The 23,450-nt window shown below is 39.5% G+C and overlaps 1 protein-coding gene across 1 annotated transcript in view; it reads right to left on the reverse strand.

The window, feature by feature from the left end:
* smyd3 (SET and MYND domain containing 3) overlaps positions 1-23,450 on the reverse strand; it is a 51,790-nt gene that overhangs the window by 9,298 nt on the left and 19,042 nt on the right. Inside the window, exons 6-8 of the mRNA XM_058089207.1 lie at positions 5,489-5,556; positions 1,310-1,412; positions 1,120-1,230 (exon numbers count right to left, since the gene is read on the reverse strand). Of these exons, the coding sequence (XP_057945190.1) occupies positions 1,120-1,230; positions 1,310-1,412; positions 5,489-5,556 (282 nt within the window). The remainder of the gene's footprint in view (positions 1-1,119; positions 1,231-1,309; positions 1,413-5,488; positions 5,557-23,450) is intronic.

A 23,450-nucleotide genomic window follows, 5' to 3' on the forward strand; every position in this document is an offset into this window, starting at 1 on the left:
AAGAACGTATAAACACAAGGTTTGATGTCAACTCTGGGTCATGACCAAGCAGCCTGCCATCATCACGGGGAAGATTAAAGACAGCGGCGGAACGACAAAAAGCTTGGCGAGTGCAGGCAGAACAAAGGAGGACTGAATAAAATTAAAGCTGGGGGTGCTATTTTACTTTGTCATCACAAGCAGGCATTTGAAATATACTTTTACATACATAATAGCACAAGTGGCCAACACGGGAAACTTGTAGACACAAAAAAAGTGCATCATGACAATGGAGTGGATTGAGATGGATGGAAAAGAAATACAGGTTTCCACTAAAGAAAAGACCAATATCCTCATTTTTCAGGGGGTGGTCACTCAGAAGAGGAGGAAGGTGGTGAGTAAAGAGTGACAGAGAGCAAGTGAGGAGGAGACAAGATAGAATGAGAGGGTGGACATGTTATGCTCTGATACACTCAGATAACGGTAAAACAGCATGTGTGTTTTCATCCACAACAAAACTATCCAAGCATGTCTTTATGGACCTTGCTTTGTGCATTGGAACAGAAAAAGGCCTTTCCCCAAAAGGTTCCTGCAAAGATGGAAGCATGGAATCCTCAAGGAGTTCCAGCACTCTGTCATCTTGGAGGTGTGCTCTGGCTCATCATGTTGGAAAACTGTCATGGGGAGGGTTTTATCATGCTCTGCTTCACAATATTACAGTACATATTGGCACTTGTGTTTTCTCTCATTGAACCGGAGGTCCCCCTGTGGCTGTAACACTCATGCAGCTTGATGACAATTATCTTGGTATTCACTTACAGTATGTTATTTTGACAATAATGGCTGTGTATGGAGTCATTTTCAATTTTGCTGCATAAAACTGTACACTGGCTAGTCTGAAGTATATTCACGTACAGGATAATACATAATACCAAGGTCCATATCATCATATAAAATCTACATCTTCACTACGCTTGAGAGTGTGTTCCCTTGGTTGTCACAAGTGACAGTTACAACATCGATATTTAAAGCTGGTGTATCGACTCTGCACTGTGCTAGATAACAATATCGATGTTTTGTCCCACCGTTTGTCGACACATTGGGAGATGATTATGGACTGTGTGTGTTTTTATGTCTTACCGTGTCTCGAGAGTCACATTTCTGGCAGTGGCACGTGAAATGGTACTGGTCCTCCATCTGTTTCTGACGTTCTTCAGTCAATGACAACGTCCCTATATAGCTGATAGTTAGCTAAACACAGACAGGATATGTTTAATTCAAGGTGCGATACAGTATATAAGTGTGAGTGTTTCTGTGGGCTTGCACAAACCTCTTCTCCAGGTTTGATATCCTGAACGGCTCTGAGGTGAAGCTTTGCTCCTTCAAACACCATCACACAGTTTGGCCTGCAGTCGTGGTTCAGGAGCGATAAACTGGGATGACACGATGAGGGAAGTGCCCCGGGTTGTGAGTGGGGGACACAGAGTGAGAAAGAGGAGTGTTTCAGAGGGAAGGTAAGAGATGATAAGCCATGAGGGAATGAGGAAAGGAGGAGAAAGAAAAGTCAGTAAATTAATTTTATAGAGCCGTAGCTTAGAGGAACAATGGACTCCAGTACCACTATAACCTTGCACTGTTACAAGGATGGTACTCTGTGTTATGCATGTTTGTCAAACACATTAAAAAAAAGCAGGACGGTGTGCATCTACAAAGGTACTGTACATAGTTGCAGTGTATAGTTTAGTGTTTTTATTGAGAGGATAAATGTCCGGTTTAAGGGTCAGTCTCAATAAAAGTGGACTGACCTTTAATGTAAGCTATCTATTTCCACTTCTGTGAGAAGCTATTCCTGTTTTATTAGCCATGTCCCTCTGAATGGAGCCATATTTCTGCTAAATTTACTGTACCGGAGGAGACTTTGAAGTAATAAAAAGTCGGGCTGCAAGTCATCTAGGCAATGTTAACTGAGTTATGGTAATTCTCATCCTGTTTTAATTGTTTTCAACAAGAAAATAACCATATTTCATGTTTTCAGGCATTTATGTGTTGGTTATATGCACTTCTTGGTCTATAATTCTAATTGATGATAGAATGCTGAATGCTGAAATTAGCCGAAAAGTCAATAAACAAGTTGGTGCAAAGCACACAAATAGAGGTTTCCGGACGCAATGGGACAAGATGAGTGCTGCGCTTTTACCGTAACAAATGTCACTTTTTATTTGTGGTCTGTCTATCACATGATTGCAGAAACAACCAAGTCAGGAGACGATGTACTCCTTCTGTCAAAACAAAGGCTCATTTCCCAAATGTACATTCAAAAACAGTGTCAACAAAAAATATACTTGATTGACATTGTTCAGAGATTTTAGGCGGCTGATTATTTATTCATGTTATTAAAACAGGGAATGGAATACTATTCAAGCATATATTTTATTCACTTAGAGTATATATTTACTTTATTAGATGCTGACAACAATTTTGTCAAAACAATGTGGATTCGATTCCCAGCTATAGAGCAAATACCCAGCCATTGGAGATGTCCAGCACTGGTCCTACACCAGATGTAGCAACAAAGGTAACAACCAGTATTAAAAAAAAAGAAGTAAAGCAAACTCAAATCATGGATTGCATCACTGTGGTGATGTGTAAAAAGAAAAAGTCGAAAGACAAAAGTGCTCTCTGTATGGTGGATATAAAATGTAAAATAGACTACAGCAGGGGTGTATAAAAATGAATAGAATCAGATGAAATGTTGATAGCAACAACACAAAGGTAACATGCATGAGGGTGCATGATCCTTTTTTGGTAAATACATAATAACGTCTTAGCATATTGGATTGGTTTTAGCCCGTTTTACAAAATGTAACATTAAAATGGCCACACACTTGCTTTGATTTTTCAGTCAGCAACAACCCCTTTTGGAAAGAGATCGTAGTTAGGATATTATGTAAAAAAATAAAATAAAAACAAAAGCTAATATTTTAAGTTCCAACTGCTTTAATGAAAATATATTTAATGTAACTTATAACACATGGCCGAAAAAAAATTGAAGACCTTTCCTTGTGTGCATGATCCCTTCCATTACAGCTCTTATTATTATATTCAATAAGCAAAACAAAGGCTAGGCAAGATGAAGGCTATCTGTGAATATGTCTTTGTAAAGCCATCTGCAGCCCCCTGGCTTTGTTCTATAGTGCAGAAGTTGCAGGTTGAATATCAACTAGAAATCAAGTCCTCCAAACAATGCTTTTATCTGATGGAGAGGCATCCCATTAGCATATTAATTAGATGAATGAACTAAACTGCAACTGATATGTGCTGGCACTCAGTGAGGCTAACTGTTGCTTAACATGCAGGTTAGAGAGCTAAACACCACATGAGCTTCCTGAATAGTCTTTTTAAATAAGTACTTTACCGTAGCATGCAGTACACAACAGCATGTTAAATGTCACTGGGTGTTTACCAGAGGGTTTGCCTGATATTTAAAGGTTAAAGATTCCAGAAGTTAAATGTGGTGACTCTTTTTCGACATGCAGTAACCTTCAATGTGATTTTACATGGCTATGGGGCATGTAGACATTAAACAACTAGAAACACACTGATATCTCATAAAATTTCTGCATCGACAACCTTCATGTCAGAACAATATCCTCCATGTATGTGATGGTAAGTAGCTCTTTCTTTGGCAGAAGCCAATCACAAGCCATAAGTGAACTCACGACGAGTTTGTTCACCGGTTGCAAATTGTAAGAGGTCATTACTCAATATAACAGTCTGACGGGAAGTTCATCACACAGCAACCTAACACTCAAAAAGTAGCTAGGAAAAATATACATCCATGGCAGCAGTCGGCCAATGAACTGATCTGCCAGGATTGTCAGTTTTATTTCAGAATATATTGTTACAAATGAGCATCACAACTGTACATAATCGTCATAAGAATTGTGGCTCTTTAATGAACATACGTACGGTCATGTACAGTCATGTGATGCTTATTATTTTAACAATATATTCTCAAATAAGCCAACTTTGACAGAACACTTATTCTACCAGGACTACACAGGTATTTCACATACTTATTTTAAGATTAAGATTAAGATATGCCTTTATTCGTCCCTCAGTGGGGAAATTTGAAATTTGAAATTTAAGACTAATAAAAAAATATTGAGCACCCAGAGAGTCATTGAAGACATTATTCTGTAATGCTTTATGTAATTTGGGGGCGGCATAGCGCGTTGAGTACCTTAAAGGGGACCTATTATACTTTTTCCAGTTTTCTGATCTATAAATGTTGTTACATTTTTGTATTCTCATGTTGATCATCGTCATGATGCTAAAAAGTTTCAGTCTGTGCATTTGGAAGTGAGCAATGAAAGAGTTTAAACACAGGTAGTCAAACAGAAAACGTGTAATGACCACATTTCTGATCAACTCCTATACCAACAAATTTAGGAAATGGGGTTTGGCAACTGTCCGGAAGTTCTTGGGAGCCCTTCGGAGTGTGACCAATCACATTGGAATGGGAGGTGCCTGGAGGTGGGCTGGGGTTGGAATAAATTAAAACAGACCGTTTTGTCGGGAAGCAGGAAATTCAAGGAAACACAACTGGAATAGGTGGAGATTCTGGAAGATCAAGAACGCTTTCTGAGCCAGTTATCGTGTGAACCTGCTCTATAGGAGTCCACAACTCAAGGGCTGAAAATGAGCATAATAGGTCCCATTTAAAGGGCAAAAGGCACTATACAGGGGTTCAATATGACTTGGAAAAAAATTGATGGAGTTTTGGTGAGTTTTTTTGGCATACTGTAGGGAGAGAAAAAGTCTCAACCATGTAATCCCCCTCTTTTTGGCGGCAAAACCAGGGTTGCTAGGCAACCCAAAATACGGATAGGCAAGGGACCGCCCTGCGAACAGGCCAATCTTTAATGGGCAGCACACACACACACACTGACACACACACACACACTGACACACATGGTTTGGCTGAGATGTTGTAAAAAAACTGTGACCATCTGACATCTCAACACGGGTCAGATAAGCTGGCCGGGGTACCTGGAGTGCGAGTATGTGTGTGTTGGGGGGGGGGGGGTGATGTGTTTGATACAAGGAATCCTGTATGTGCTGTGCCTTGGAGATAGTCATACATTAGGTTTCCTCCAGGAGTTCTCCACCTCCCAAACATCTCACATAATCTGTTTATATGAGTTGGCAACTTTCCTTCTCAAAAATAAAAGAAAGAAAAAAAATCCTCTCTTCATTTGTGTGTACTTCAAAGAACTGTCAAACAGCGACAGTTGAGGCGAGGGGTTGTCTGCGAGCGAGTGGGTAACGTACAGGCTGGGGTGATTTGCAGTGATTTGGTAGACTGTGCATTACATTTAAATTTTGAATTTGATTCGAATTAGCATATCACAAAAATAGGGGCTAGATTGGAAGTGATGCTATTTGCAAGTGTATTCTACACATAAGACGCTTTATGTGTGCTGGTGTATACATGTGTGTGTGTTACCTCGGATACAGACCAACTCCAATCTCTTGCAGCTCTCCGTCACTGATGGTGAAACAATTACACGTCAGCTGAAGGACAAAGAAAGGTTGAAAAGTACAGACATGAGCTATAGGGACAAAACAAGAGCGAAATTGTTTCAGAGAAGCAACAATACTTTATCAGTCATTTTCAAATTGGCTTTGCTAGATATCTAATATCGTCCGACAGTATATCTAGGAAATGTATGCAAAGGACTTTGACAGTGTGACTTAGTTAGCATGATTTTCATTCCAAGCAACTGTAGTATACATATGATAATATAACAGTACCACATTTTATTCACGTATTGATTGCACAGACATAAAACCTTTAAACCAATAGTGAAAAAAATGCTTTATTCAGAATCAAAATAAAGGAGGTGGCTGATTAATCAACTAACAATGGCCATAAATTAGGATTAGTTTAATCTAAAAGGCAAGGAAAACTAGGTGGGATTTGTTTTAACAGGAAAATTTACAAAACATTTCCTTATATACAGTGAGCCTTTTATATACTCAACTGCAGAGAGTACCAACCATCCACTACACTGTCAATTTTAGAATGTTTTGAAATATTTAGTATACATTTCTATATTTCATGCATACATACAGCAGCACTGTCTCTCTGAACTCCACCAAAATCCTCAGCTTTACAGATGCCATGCCTGGTGTGTATCATTCATTTTCTACCGCTTTTTCCTCACGAGGGTCGCCGGGGGTGCTGGGGCCTATCCCAGCCATCTTTGGGCGAGAGGCAGGGTACACCCTGGACTGGTCGCCAGCCAATCACAGGGCACATATAGACAAACAACCATTCACACTCACATTCATACCTATGGACAATTTGGAGTCAACAATTAACCTAGCATGTTTTTGGAATCTGGGAGGAAACCGGAGTACCCGGAGAAAACCCACGCATGCAAACTAAACTCCGAGGGTGGAATTGAACCCCGGTCTCCTAGCTGTGAGGTCTGCGCGCTAACCACACGACCGCCGTGCCGCCCGCCTGGTGTGTATCATCAAAGGCAATTACAACTGTCAAGTGGCTCATACCGGAGGTATGGTGGTTACCTTAATTATGTTATACTGCATCTGTAATGTTAATATTTTGTAATAATAACCTAAAAAGTTCAATTCTAGACCACAATAAAAACATTTTAACAATTATTACAGTTAATCAAAAACGAGCCTTCTGGTCATCTGTATTTTCAAATGTCAAGTTGTCTATTTTCAAATGCCAGGTGACAATTTATATTTTCTTACAGCGAGTCTACGACGCACCTGCCGCTGCTGACCGCTTTATTTATAATGCCAGTCTAATAAAGGACATACGCCAGCTGTGAGTGTTACATCGTAGACATGTTGGTAAAGTGGTGGAGGGAAAAGGAAGCATCTGGCAGGCTTATTTCGATCCATCTTGAGTCAATGAATTCTAATTTAACACAATGAAATAAGAGGATCCCGCAGTAAACAATAAAGCACACGTTCATCGCAGCAGATTTTTATTGCGCATTACTGCCATGATAGAATTTGAGCTTCTCTTCACAAAAGATACCATTACCCAGTCCCTACACCATCATTTTGTCTCGGGGGGGGGTGCTTTAAATCTCACATCAGCTCATTGCTTTTCCCCATTTATAGTTGAGTCTGACACCCATTCCCACAGTACACACTAGTATGTATCTGTTCTTTGTATTATTAAAATGAAACCTGAAGATAAATGTGAGATAGAAGGGACTGACGTACTGACTGAAGGGTGTGGTGAGCATGACTATGATGTGGAAAATGGAGAAAAAAAAACAGCCTGCCTCCAAAATGTCAAGCACAGAGGGGATAGAAGATATTAAACGCCTTTGATACATTTTTACCTCAGTCAGCAGGTCGTGAAAACAGTCAACCGTTTTGGAAGCAGCACTGGCATATCTTTTATATTTTACTGGGGCATAGAATTATACGATGGTGAAATGTCTAAACTCCTGAAGTCATGCAAATCTGAATTTGACCACAATGCTTGTGAAGAATATGTTGATAATGTTATAATTAAGAAGTTAAGATTTCCATTATTTGTATTATGCAGAAAAAAAATTGTCTATAACATAAATATATGACAAAAATATTTTCGACAATAAGTTAATGTAAGCTAAGACAAGACATTAGCCTGTTTGCTCCAATTAGATACACTGTGAATGTGAGGGTTGCATTAAGTATTCATAGATTAGAGAATTATTTTTTACGCGTGTGAGTAGCTGGATGTGGGGGGGGGGGGGGGCTGTGGCGGTGTAAAGCAATATGAGAGACATCTCATAATGGGCTGCTTTGTCGTTTCTGTCATGTCATTTCAAAGAAGTTGTGAGTGCATGGTTTATGTCTTTAATGGGGCTAGAACTGAGAAGCAAAAATACTTCCTGTCAGTCTGGCAAATACTACAAAGGCCATTAGATACATTTAAAGGTTGTGTGTGTGTGTGTGTGTGTGTGTGTGAGAAAGAGAGAGATAGAGTGCTCTATTATTACTTTGATAAAGTATTAATGATTTAATCATTGCTTTCTCATCCCTCAAAGGACAAACATTCCCAAAAACAGCAAAGTGAGAACCATCTTCCAGTCATCTTCTACACTGTTGCATGTGTGTCTACACCACAACAAAGCTTTAAGTTTTAATTATCTTTAATGTCTTTTTCTGTGTCCGCTATCAGTTGTCTTTATTTTCCTGTCACTCTAATTGGGCCGCGGCTTCCAAAATAAACCCATGTTCAAAGTACAGTCTTTGTTCCTGTCTCTATAAATATTTCAGAGCTGTGTTTGTTCTTGAAATAGTGGCACTTGTTTATATGTCAACGTAATACTGAAATAGACCATAGTCAAGGCTACAAATTAGAGCGATGGTCATGGTACAATAATTACACTCAGCAGTTTGTTAGGTACAAGGGGTGTAAATCGCTTTGTGATAAGAATATGCGTCTAGATACTAAATGGGTTACGATACAATTTAAAAATGCTATATTTAAAAAACTGTTTTTCCGTGACAGGACCAGCTTCAACAAACTGTTATGAGAGCAACCAAGACACATATGAATCAGAAATATGAAAAATGCAATATTCCCAATATTTACAATACCAGTGTGACCATACAAGTCACTTCTTGACAAATTGTATTTTTTTTTTTACATTTCACAGTGGTTAACTTCTTTTTATATGTGCGTAACACAACAATCCTAACCCAGAATATTTGAGCACATCTGCAAATCTTGTTACTAAATGTGATTCAATGCCAACCTGTACAGTTCATTGAACACGACATACAGTATATGAATGACTAAACATGGGTTTTATATAAGCAAACAGTTTGCATGCATGAATGGCGTCGTGAAACATATCACTCATCATCACTTGCCTCAGGGTGTGTACAATCGGATGCAAAAATTCCTTGCCTTGCTTTTAAATGACTCATGTCCCTACTCATACCCAATCATCTCTGGAAAAAAAAGAAGAAAAGAAAGATGATGTATTTTTTACACATCCTACAAGCTATGCATCACTCACAATCATGTCCATTAGGAACCGCGTTTCTGCCCCAGTATGTATACTACATAGGCGGTGCACATATTGAACACGTATGAAATTGGTCCCATCATAAACTCAAGATGTTCAAAGCCTTAACTGTTCAGTTTCATTGAGCTAGACGCAGCAGTTTTCAAGATAATTGGTTTAAAAATGATGTCAACTCTGTATGTTGTCAGTGTCTTGTGAAAACCATGTACGGTATCGCCTCTTTCTGACTGGGTAAAATGTCTTTATAGATTGTAATGGCTACTGTTGCTTTATATGCCTGCTAACAAGGCCAGCTGGTATCAAGAGACATATTTAGTGTGAAGAAAATATGTTTGAGAATTCTGGAGTTTGTATGCACAGCCTGAGTCACACACACAATCACACAATCTGAGGGAAGATTAAAACCACTGACAATAAAGTGACCAGGTTATTTTTTCTAAAGCAAGTGTTCTTATACTGTGCATAAAGAAAAAAAATGACTGGTTACGTGTGTGTGTGTGTGAGGAAGGATGTCACATGACCATCATCAAGGATAGAGATGGTATCTGTGACCATGTGGGAGGATCAGCTCCTATAAAACGGAGAGTCATAACTAAGCAGTGTGTGGTCTCATTATTGAGACTTAGTCTGTCTCTCCCTCCCTTGCAAAACCCCTGAATTACAATTTCATTCAATTATTGTGTTTCATCTTTTTATTAATGTATTTTATGTGTTCCGTGTACAGTGTGAATAACACTCACTGTGTTAATTGATCTAAAATGTTGGTATAAGTTCCATCTTACATTAAAACCCCACTTACAACACCATCCTATAGGAATGGAACTCAGACCGAGACCAAGGACCACCTATAATATGAGTGTTCTTCATGACTGCACTGAAGTCGTCTGAATGCAAAGCTCTTTCAGTAACTCAGTCATAACTTGCATGTCACACACAGTTATCACCTGGAGTGAGAACCAACACAATCGTATTGCTACTACTCATCCAGAACATCTTAAGCTCCAGTGTGCGATTGGATTGGATTGGATCTCTTTTCCTAATTTTAATAAGGAGGCTTTACAAAGAACCAGGATCTATCAGAAAATGCTAAGCTCCCCCTCAAGCCATGTTTGAGAATATTCAGCTTTTAAGAACACAGCATAGCTGACGCTTTACTTTATATTGGATTTTATACAAATGATACTTCATCAACATATTGCTGCAGCTCCTTGCTTGGTAGTCCCTACATGACCTGGCTTCTGCAACAGTACACCAACAATGTACTTCAGACTGATTACATGTAGACTTTATTCTGTCAAATGTTTTATGACAATCAAAATTTATGTCTGATCCCACCTGTAGATACATTATCATTAGACAAATATGACATAATTAACCTTACTACATACAACACACCTTTTGCAGAGCTGAGATTTGTGTGCTTACCTCACACACACACACACACACCCCTCATCCCTGAGGTTGTAAAATGACAATTATCTCCCATTACAGGATGACCATTAGGTTATAGGTCAAAAGATTAATCTAATTATTTGTTGTATACCCATTAGGGGTGTGTTGGTGCATGTTTAAATGCTTAGACATTACAACAACACAAACGAGGGCTTCCAAATTTATATGCGATGTGCGTGTTCCTGCATGTTCTAAAGGGCAATAATGTTCCTTGGCAATAATGGTGTTTTTTACGCCACAGATACTTTTCCCCACTGCTCATCATGTGGATTTGTGTTATAGTGTAATGACTTTGTGGAATGAGGAACTGAATTTATTACCATCATTTCAGGTGTAGCCTGAAAATAAGCCACTATGTTTTTCTTACGCTTTGGATTCTACTGCTTATACAACGATGTGGCAAATTGCGTGGTCGCGTTCTGGTCTTGTGACATCTCGTGTGCTTCAAAGCAGTCATTTTACGCTCTGTGCATGCACCTTCATCATGGAGAATGCGTGGAGAGGTGTATGTGATGTGGATTTCAGGTTGAAGGCGATCGATCTAGCGGCTTTAAGCGTGGAGCAGTGTTATGAGGTCCACTGTCACCGGTGGGTTTCGAGGGGCTGTGTACTGGGAACGACAGCACAGGCTCGGGGGTGGCAATGGGAACGACAACAAAAGAGAGATACTAGCAGGGTATGTGGCAAGGGAATTGTGGAGCTGTTTGGTTCTGAGAGTGAAGAAGACAACTTTTGAGGTTTTTGTTCCCAGGAGAAGGATGAGGACAGCGATGGATGACTTTTCTGGAAGGCTGTTTAGAAAAAATACAAACAGTCTCGAATCATGTGTATCATTTCGTGAACTGTCTCGTAAAATTAAATTACAATTATCTACAGGTAACACGATGGGTAGCGTTCAAAATACTCTGAAAGACATGGTAGCATACATGTAATCCAAATATTCTCAAAGTTTCATAATCATTAGACAAATTGTCTAATTGAGCACTTATGGCCAATTTGTTGGACACCCGTGCTCCTGCAAAGACGGAAATGTCGGTTAACAGTTAAAGGGGACCTAAATATGCTTATTTTTCGTTGCAGACTCCTATAGAGCAGCTACACACAATAACACGCACAGAAAACGTTTTAGATCTTCCAGAATCTGCACCTATTCCAGCTGTATTTCCTATAATAATTCTCCAATTTCCTGTTCCTATCGGTGTCAATTGTATTCATCGCGTCCCATCTATGCATGCATCTTAAATTTGCTCTCTGCCTGCCATGCCCTCATAAAACAACACTCCACAAAGTGCCCTTCGCACAAGAGTGACTCCCAATTGAACTGCAATTGCACTCATTAGCATGGATACATGCAATCAGGGAATAAGCTTAACTGTGACTAATATGACTAAAAATATGCCCAATATTACATTTCAAAGTTCAGTCCACCGGCCTGACAAAACCTCTCAATGGGGCCTCACAACTGTAGTGACTGTGTGCATATGATTTGCCACTATTTGTGATGTCAATTCATGTGTACTCGATCACTGGAAGTATGACATGGACAAGACAGACCAATAAAGTAATATGGTTCTGGCATAGCTTTTTATCATGAAAACAAGGATTGCTTTGGGCAATGTGTGGTATGAACAATATGTGTGCGTACACTACAGTGATAAAATAGAGGCCAACACAATGGAAATTACTGTCATCCATCTCCTTGTGTGAACAATAGGAGCCAATGATGAAGGATAAGAGGACAACTGTAACACTATATTTACACTACAAAAGCAATGAACCAATGACTTCAAGGTCAATAGAATTATCTGTGCTTTTATTTTATTTGACTTCAAAGGCATTTTCTATTGCATAACTAAGTAAATAAGCAACGGTGCATTATTCATCACTCCTTTAGTTTGGTCTGCACTGAAGCTATCGCATTCAAAATTCATGATACTCAATAATTCATTTATCTATTCAAATTTGGCATATTAAACTCTGCAGAACAAATGCAACAAATAGAACTAAGCTCTCAGTGATTGTTACCCTGGGACACACACACACACAGCAGTTAATTAGTGGAAAGTCACGGCTGATATTTTTGTCACAGGAACAAACGGTGAGCCCCGTGGGCAGAGAGGAGATTGGCTAGAGAGAGAAAACAGATGCAGGCCAGGATGAACAAGAGCTGGATCAAGAATGAGAGATGCATATAGGAAAGGACAAAGAAATGAATAAACTGTAGTTAAACTTGGGAAATAAATTCACTCTCTTCTTTTTTGACCTGTAATGAACATTAGCAGCACATCTCCTGCATGCTTTTTCTTTTGTCAATGTACAGCTTGTGGTAATATTCAATTCGTCATGTCTGAGTATTGGAAATTATTTTAAATAGTAAGTGCTATTTGCCACAATTAAGTCCATGAATGATATCGGAAAAGCCCACAAGTTCAGTTCAAATCTTGGGAGCGACAGCTGTTTTCCTAAAACACAGACATCCATCCATCCATTTTCTATACCGTTTATCCTCACAAGGGTCTGGAGCATGCTGGAGCCTATCCCAGCTATTGAGGATTTTTGTCTAACGTTTTTGCAGCACATCTTTGCAAAATGAGCAGAGCATTCCTGTCAGAATGAGGAAATTTGACAGCGATTGCTGCCACTGGCGCCGCCTCACAACCGTTTGACATTCGCCTGACATTCTGCGGGATTCCTGCCACTGGGGCACCTTGAGTGGGCGCTAGGCTGTCTGGAGAGCTGGAGTCCTGACAGTCGGACAGCACCTGAGCTGGCCAGGAGGCCAGTAAAGGAGCTTTGATGGCAGCAGCGACATTCACACCACTAGCAGGACTTTGTCGTGAACACTGAAGTTGCTAAAGATAGCTAACCTGCTAGGTGGATGCTGTGTAGCATCACTGGGAGCATGTTCTGCTTTCCAGCATGCTTTGCTGGACTGATATGATATGTTTAATGTTACTGCTTGTTTGTCATTCCATGTAGTATTGGTAGTTGCTGCGTGTGTGTATCGATTTATCTGTTGGTGTTAAGGTTATTGTGTAGTGCTCATCTCTTATCTTCATGTAGTTATCCCCCTTTCACAGGGCACATATAGACAAACAACCATTCACACTCACATTCATACCTATGGACAATTTGGAGTCGCTAATTAACCTAGCATGTTTTTGGAATGTGGGAGGAAACCGGAGTACCCGGAGAAAACCCACGCATGCACGGGGAGAACATGCAAACTCCACACAGAGATGGCCGAGGGTGGAATTGAACCCTGGTCTCCTAGCTGTGAGGTCTGCGCGCTAACCACTCGACCGCCGTGCCGCCCATTTCGCCGGAATATTGTCTGCTAAAATTAAAAGCAACTTCCTTTGTTGGTGATGCAGTCTGGTCCCCCGGACATTAGCTCTCTGAAAATGTGTCCCCCGGAACAAATAGTTCTTGTATGTACGTATGTATGTTATTCTAAGGCAAAGATACTCGACTTCACCCCCCCACTGCTCCTGCATCAATAGTCTCCACAAAGACTGATTTCGGACATCAGGCTCCTGGGGATATTTATTACAAAGGGAACAAATCAAAGCAAGGATAAAACAATATGGAAAAACAAAACAAAGTACATGACAAAAAGTTTGCTTCAGGCTACCAGCACTGGATGTATGACGCACAAACACACACACACCTGCAGGGAGGGCTTATACCTTTCGCTCATAGTGGTGAAAAGAATAATCCCTCAGTCTCACAGCCTCAGTTCTCAATCCTCCACTGGAAAATAAAGAAACCTCTGTTTCTCCCGCAACATCTCGTGTCTTTCTCAACATAATTCCATTGCCTGTCAAACCTTAGAGCCCCCCAATGCAGAGCTCTTAGAAATAAAACATGAGGCCACATCGGTGCAACCGGTGTGTATGTATATGTATGTGTGTGCAGGAGTGTGCACACACACACACAAGTTGGACCTCATCCGAGAAGATCCTTTTCTTTCCTGCTCACTGGAGCTCGCACACAAACACACTCACACTCACCAGCTGTACAGGCAGGTTAATCCCGTCATCACTGGGAATGTCGGGTAAGTGGCCATGAACGTTTCGACAATATCTGTACATGCTCCAGTTTGCCTGGATGGATTGTAATTCACTTTTTTTTTTTTTAAGTTGCCCGAGGAACTGACTAGATGAAGCAAGAATGAGGATGGAACCTTATTGAAAGCAAGAAGAAGGAACACGATGAGTTAAGAGGAAAAATATCAAAGTCCTTTTTGAAGTGTAGCTTGACACTGAACAGAAACTGTGTGTTTGTGCATGTGTGTGGATGTGTGTCCTTACTGAGTTATTGATTCATAGATCCCCTTAAGGAAAAGAATTTTAATGGTGACCTCAACAGAGAAATGGGCCAGGGTTGAGCATTTTCAGGAAAAAAATGAAAAGTCAGGTGAAAGAGAGTAAAAAGACATATATGGTATATGGGCATTTCCTTGTTCAGATAGATAGACTTCCTTTATTGTCATTGCACAATAACACAGCAGTGAAATTGCCAATGAAATGTCGTTGCCTGGCTCCTGTATAATAATTAATAATAATAATGTGTTTGATCAGGGAAATGGTTGTCCTTTCTTTTCTTAACAGTACATGACATTTGTTTTAGCATGTCAGTAAGTACAAAAGGTGAATAATAAAGTATAAGAAGTGACCCCCGCATCCTTGTATGTCTTTGTATGCAGCCATATATGGAAATAGTTTTGAGACCCACGGATTACGGGGAAAAGGTACGATATTAGAAATGAAATCGATAATGTTCTTCTTCTTTCGACCGCAAACTGGTTGACACATCAGATTGCTGCTATTAGTATAGTATTATATATATATATATATATATATATATATATATATATATATATAGTATTATATAGTATTAGTATAGTATAGCTGTTCTATACCAATTATTGTTATTTATTCTAAATTATTTAAATTATTTGTACAAATTACCGTTTATGCTGTACATTGTTCATATTTGATGTCATCAATTTATTCTCCACATTATTATTTATTATTACACGGGAGCCAGGCAACGACATTTTGTTGGCAATTTCACTTCTGTGTTATTGTGCAATGACAATAAAGAAAGTCTATGTCTAAGTCTATGTCTGTTCCATTGAAGAGGATTTGGCTCATCAATTTGTCTACTTCAAAATATTACCAAGGCAAACTGAAAACGATGCCACACGGCACGGTTGAATGAAGGCTATGTGTGTTTACGTCTCATGTGGACAGCAATAGGACAACTTTTACTGAAATGGAGATTGAGGGCACCAAGATACCAACATTTGCATTCAAGTGGAGAGTGTGGTGTATGATACTGCAGTGTCCAGAACTAAAGCACACATGTGAGCATGTTATGTCACCCATATAATATTGGGTTGGCACACAAGCATGCTCAAAAATAGTACCGGTTGTAGCTATTTTTTCCAATGGAAAAGCATCAATAAGCGAATAGAGCTTAACTGCACTTTCATCTACTCTACCTCACCTCTCTCTCTCTCTCTCTTCCCCCTTCCTGTTCTCTTCATCAGTTCATTGTAGATTCCGTTAGAGAGGTGGAGGCCTTCAATAAGCACCCTGCCATGGTCTAACTATGACATGATGAAAGGATGAGGAGGCGGGCTGGAACCAGGGGAGCTTGGGGGTGGGTGGGCATGGTGAGCACAGATTGTGATGTGGAATAAACGATCACACACAAAGTGATCTTGTGAGATATCAGCTAACCGGCTGAGTGGGGGAACCACCCACGCCGACATGGATAGAGGGCTTTTAATTTATAGACCTGGTTTAAAAAAAAAAAAAAAGCTTTAATGAGGTTGAGTTGGGTTCAGTTTTTTATATTCCATTTGATGATGATTCATCATTGTCTGTCATCACAAATGACCTTGATTGACCAGTAATATTTTATCATCGATACTGAGTGGCCACGCCATTACAGTTGGTACATCAGTGCAATTCTATTTGATCCAATAACAGAACTGAAAAAATATATACCTAAGAATTATATTTTGACTCATACTGTCAGAGAAGCATTAACTTAACAAAATCATTATTATTGTGTTTTAAAGTATGTGGTGTCTGATTACCATGAACAAGCTATTATTACAGACCATTGGATTGTCTTATAGCGGTAATGTAATATTATTGAATTACTGGTCATTCAAATTTGATGGTACGTCTCCTCTCTGCTGGTTCTCCTCCTTCCAGTCACCTTTCTCCAAGCGGTCTCTGGCAGAAATAGCACGTTCCTCCCTGCCCTTGACTCCCAAGGACAGCCCTCCACTGTGTATTAATGTACATGCCATGAAAAACTAGTACATGACACACATAGCGTAGCAGCACCTGTCTCTCCATCTGTCATGCCACTCACGTGCAGTCTGTCAATCTCTGTCTCTGTCTAATCGCCATTATGATGAAGTTGAAAACTGGTTTTCCACTAGCCTACGGCTGATGACATTTACACCACAGATGATGCACTTGAATAGTCACGACCGGCTCATACACACCAACACGCTGGCTGGGAGGCAATGGGGGGGGGCTGACAATTGATCATCTTATCCGGAGACTGAGAAGCAGCATATCCATGCAGAAATGTTGCATGGGAACTTCACCAAAACACTACAAGAATATATTCATCATCCATAAACTAAGTACCCTTCGAACAAACAACCTTCTTCATGGGATAAATCCCTAAGAAAATGTATTATCACTGTATCATAGTCACGTCATTGCAATACTGTACATATCACTGTTATTATATATTGTCACATCCATACTGTGCGTACTGTTTATAATCTGTATAATCTGCAATAGCCATATTATCGTCATTTATATCCTTGTACATATCCTCACTGTATTATAGTCAGAGCCTGTTATAGTTTGTACATAGATCTGTCCATTTTTCTACATTTACTTACTACTAAGGTACTTATAAAATTGCACTTCTGGTTGGATGCTAACTGCATTTTGTTGCCCTGTACCAGTGACATGAGCAATAACAATAAAGTTGAATCTAATCTAATTTAATCTAATGTTGGATAATGTAAGAATACAATAGAAATCACCCATAAGAGGTACTCTTCTCTGAATGGTCAGATGGAACTGTACCATTTTTTTTTATTGTTGTAAGGGGGAATGGCTTCATTGTGACAGCAAAAGAAGGAAAAAAAAACGTTCTCTAACAACAGTAACAATTGTGGAGTGCCGTATTTGTGTTTTTCTCCTCTGATTGTTAGGCTGTCATTAACTTCTTTGTTCATGGAAAATTCCTCACTTGTATTCAAATGCAATGAAACATGACAGGTTCGTAATCAGGACAAGGTCGTACCCTCCTCATAGTTTTGTGGAAATCGACTATGCAGTTTTTCCTCACTAACAAACAGAATCAAACAAGACGAATACCTCTCGGCTTTGAGCTGTTGCACTTAGTGGAGGTCATTCGTTTCCAATGTGAAAGCAAGACAGACTGGCTATAATACCAAATGAATACATCAAAGAATTGATTAACCTTTGCGCAAGGGAAGGGTGGATCAAGTCGAATAATCCAAAAGAAAGTACTCACTGACCCAAAGTGTATTAAGACTGATGGGCCATGCATACATCCATTGGCATGCAACATTCATCCCCATTAAAAAACAGATCACATTTTAACGGAGATGCATTAATGTGGCTTCACAAAACAGATTTTTACTGAACCAGCAGTTGTTTATTAAAGCATCTCAAGAGGGATTATCTCGCTCTCTCACACAAACAGTGCAGACTCAGGGGCTTCACGGTAGGAGTCAATTAGAAGAGCTCCCCGTTGTAATTACACTATGTTAGATATGCTGGCCAACAGGGACACCGGTGTTAGTGTGTTTGTCCTTCCTCCTGTCATCCTCCCCACCTATGAGTTTAGTCTACCTTCATCTCCACCTGAGGGAGCATTCAGGGAGGGGTTCATTAGCCTTTAATCTACCTTGTGGTCTCTCGAACTGAAGAAGTGGAACACAGATTGCTGCAGTACTGGGATCTTTGCAAATGGGAAGGGAACATTGCTGCAAAAATGGTAGAGAGGGAAAAACTTCCAAGTAATTTTTTTGTGTGTGTGTGAGACTGTAACACACACACAAAAACACACACACACACACAGGCTCATATGTTCCTCTCCATCCATCTGTGCAATACTCCATTCATCTCCTGCTTTATCTTGTCCTGCTGGCATTGGGTTGGAAGAAAAACTGCTGACTGCACCAAAGCTGGTCCACAAGATTGGATCAATAGAGGCAAGACAGGGTCTTCCACACACACACACACACACACACACACACACACACAATGTGAGTAAGCAGCTACTTTTGTTCCTCACGGTTTGAACCCTGCGGTTTATACGGTGATGCAGCCAATTTTTTGGTCGCATTCTGGTCTCGCAACATCTCATGTGCTTCAGAGCAGTCATTTTGCAGTCACTCATGCATATGCTCTCATCTACCAGTGATTTCTTTTCTGATTCAATGCTAAATTAGCGAATTCCCAATGGCTGACTTTGCACTTCAGAACTATTCCAGAGCTGGTCATGAGACTGGGATACAGTATGTACCATTAGGATGATTAATAGTTTGGCATTACAGAAAGTAGGTAATCTGCAGGTTCTACACTACAACGTCTTTGCGGTTTGTATTTTATAGAATGAATGGGTTCTACCAAGTCTGATTCAAGGACAATATCACACTTTCAGTGCAGAGCTCCGTATAGAGCTGCTATATAGAGCAAGAACATGGAGACAGCTGGTCTGGCGCTAACCTCACATTAAAATAAAGCCAATTAGCAGCACATCTAAAAGCATGCATATGAGCGTGTAATAAATTGGTCGCAAAACGTCTTTGTCATCACACCGTGGTTGCTAGGCAATCTGCCAAAATAAAAAAATGCCAAATAACGCCCACATACAACCAGAGCTTGCTGTTTACATGCTTTGATTTTCATTCTGATACTGATCACACAAATCATATCAATTCTGGCATGATCCAGAGCTGTTCCAGTTGGACAGAGCCTGGCAGTTGCTAAATACCGCCAATATTAGCAGGAATATGTCAACAGGAATGAATATTCAAATAGTTACAGACAAGGTGTTACAATTTTGAATATGCAAATTCAAACAGTTATTGGAAACATTGTTTAGTAAAATATGTGACTTGGTCAGAAAAAGTAATCAATGCTTCTGTGGATTGGAAGGATGGATGCTTGGGGGTGCCTGCTCACACACAAAGACTTACTTGCGTTTGTGATGAGCTGCTGATTTTTAACAAGACAGAACACAGCTTGAATACCGAATGGAGAAAAGACAAAGCACAAACTGTAACTGAGCTCAAATGTCTTTACCCACCACAGGTGGGAAATAAATTCATTGCACAAAACCACAATGACACACCAGAGAAGAATTTTAAATGCGGTAGAGGGAACACAGTAGGATTTAAGTGGGATTCTCAAAATGATGTCCCTGAATAGTGTCGTTGTAGTAGACGGATTAATGCTTCAGTGTGGTTTTGCAAGCTAAAAGAGATGAGAGATGAGAAGGAACGAACCCTGCGGAATCTGATTTATATGCAAGAGGGAAATAAAAAGAAGAGACGGCTAGAGCGTTCTACGACTGGATACTTTCCAAGCCTTACGAGTCTTTGTTGAACAAGAAAGCAATCATTGATGTTTTTCGCCAACTCTAACCACCAGCAGGGATAAATTAGATGATAGCGGATGGGTGAGCACCTTTCAATAACAGTAGCAAGACTAACCAACAGCAGCTGGGCAGCCTAAGACCTACTGAACAAAATAAAATATTTTTTTGGTGTTAAAAATTAAACAGTTGGATGAATAATGTTAAAAATTGCTGAAAAAGAGGAGTCTTTTTTTTTTATAGCCGAGTATGAAGCGGCTTAGATGGGAATCAGCACCTCCAAGTCCGAGTTCATGGTTCTCGTGGAGTGCAATCTCTGTGTCGGGGATGAGATCCTGTTCCCAGTAGAGGAGACACTTTTTAGGGAATTTTGCCCATCATTCACAATCTTCATGTGAAACATGTACACATATTTATTTCCTTTTTTTGTGCATTATAAATGGCAGAAAATTAGTTAATATGAGCTAGCTAACAATGCACATCATTGGGACACACCTACTTCCACTATGAAGACCTCAAAAAAACACTCTAACAATGTTTTATCATTTGCTATCCATGCTGTGATCATGCAATGATGAGCACATTGATGATAAAATGTAATATTTCTTGCTGTAACAAGATGAAACATATTTGCTATGTGCATTGATTTCACATTACACATTTATTTTTTCTCCATTTATAGAAAACAAATATTTACAGATTACAATGTACAGTATTTTTTTTAAAAAAAGGTATGCATTATCTGAATAGGAGTATGTGGTCTTAATGCATGGACTCCAACAAGGACCATGATGACTTGTGTACAAGTACAAGATGTAAATGAAAACTATAATAATGATGTATTAAAAAAAAACATAACTTGATATCCAAACAACCTATAATGCTAAAATGTATATATAAAAAGGTCATTTAAAAATAAAAAAACAGTTGACCAAAGTGCTGTGCAAATGGGCTAACTAGGTAGAAGTAATAAAGTAATATTATTATGTTTACAAATACAAGTTTCTTTCTGAACTTGAGATAAATCTGCTGACAGATGGCTGCTATTCTCTTTCCAGCAACACATAATCCCTAAATAAAGCTTTGGCTCCATTATTTCATATTTTATTGAGTCTGTCCATCTTTTTTTTCTCGACTTTGCGGACTTGATGGCATATTGCAAGAAGCGTGCATTTGAGAATGCGTGACACAACCATCGTTGTAGCCGAGCCTGGAGGACTCTCATAAGGACCCTGCCTTAGAATATGCCGGGTGCTTGAAGTATGCTGACACAGCCCATGCCACCAACTGCTTGACAAATCTCTATTTTTACATATATTATCTCAAAGAGAAGTAGATATATGAATATATATAAGGCTACACCATATAGATAAGATGGCTTGCAGTGTTCACCCTCACCTGTATGAATTCTCAAAAAAAAAGCTAATCGACTCCATTACCAAAAGAAGAAGTAAAGAAGCAAAAAAAAAAAAAAAACAGCAAGCCATCTGGAGTGTTTTTCCCCCACTCTGGGTCACTCAGTTATGAAAATATAAAAAAATGCCCTCATGCTATTTGATTGAATGAGTGTGGTTCATCAGCTCTGAGGTGTCCATGGCAATTCCAAATGTATTTTAAACCATAAAAATTGAAAATGAAAGACCTTGGATATGATGCATGCGTTAAGAAGAATGTCTTTGCCCATTAACAGAAAATTAGACGCTATTGTATTCACATCAACACTGGTGATCAGGTTAAATTCTTAGATTAAAAAAAAGGTTACCATGATTAAGTTAGCACTAGCACTATGATGACTGATGGTTGCCTGGCAACTTGGGTAATGGGAAACACGGGTCAAAACAAACATCAGAAAGGCCAAACAATGATGCCAGATTGTAGCTCTTATTTTGAGAAGTTACACAAAAATATTAACAAAAAACGTAAACTTGAAATACATTTATGAACTACATACAGTGGTGCCTCGGTTAATGTCTGCCCCAGTTAGTGTGCTAATATTTTGCCTTGGTTTGTGTTTGTCCGCTTGGTTACCATACAATATGGCACGCGTAACAAACTGTTGTATTTGTGTTTATTTACGCACCCACCTTGGCTCACAGACCAAGACGAAATCTTGCTTTACTTATTTCACGCTACGACGGCAGCCTGTAAGGCACATACATGTAAGACAACAAATTGGTCAATGGACAATCAATGTACAGTCAATGGACCCTCGACATGGATGACTCCTGAGTCGGACCTTCTGGAACGGAATACAACGGCAAACAAGGAACCACTGTATACGTCGTAACACCCAGCAGGCTATAGTGTTTCTTCATTCTTAAACTGTGCCTTTCATTATTTTGTTTCTCTAGTTAATAGGAATGGGGAATAGCTATTAAAACATACTGTCTTAGGAATCGCTTTTTCTGGCACAACCCTCTGGAGGACATTCAGGAAATTAGACATAATAACAAACATGCACACTCTGGTATTGGATCAGGCTCCGTCCCTGTTTCCATCCGTCTAAAACACGGCAGAACAGTAATTACTGTAAATGTTGCAGCGGCAGAAGGGAGTGCGGAGAAAGCATAAGGGAAGATAAAAGAGACGAGCGAGATAGTGGCTGTCGCAGCTGGAGCCAAAAGCTGTCATTTAAGTAATCCCCGCCCCCAAAAACACACACATAAACAAACACTGCAGCATAATCATGCCCAGCATATTGCTGATGAAAATGACGTTGTGGAATTAGAAACGACATCCAGATTTGCATGTAGAATTCTAATTTAGTGTTACCCATCTTCCCAAAGTCACCCTTCCTGACACTCAGACTTTTGAAACATTCCTCATCCTTCGCTCCTCCTCACCACCATACGTGAGCCACACACAAAGCAAAACTTGTTCTCAATCAGAAATCACTCCACACTCTTTATTGCTCTCTGGTTCTACTATATCTTACTTTTTGTGTGGAAATATGGGGTAATAACTATAAAAGCAATCTTCACTCGCTAAATGTACTGCAAAAAAGGTCAGTAAGGATAATTCACAATGCCGCCTACAGAGAACATACTAACTCCTTATTTCTAAAATCACAAATACTTAAACTTGCTGATATAGTTAATTTCCAAACAGCTAAAATAATGCATAAGGCTAAAAAACAACCAATTACCTAAAAATGTCATCCAATACTTCTCTACAAGAAAGGAGAAATATGATCTCAGGGAAGAACTACATTTGAAACACTTATATGCTAGGACTACGTTAAAAAGCCATAGCATTTCAGTATGT

Source organism: Doryrhamphus excisus, chromosome 12 (assembly GCF_030265055.1).
Source record: "Doryrhamphus excisus isolate RoL2022-K1 chromosome 12, RoL_Dexc_1.0, whole genome shotgun sequence".
Taxonomy (NCBI): Eukaryota; Metazoa; Chordata; class Actinopteri; order Syngnathiformes; family Syngnathidae; genus Doryrhamphus; species Doryrhamphus excisus.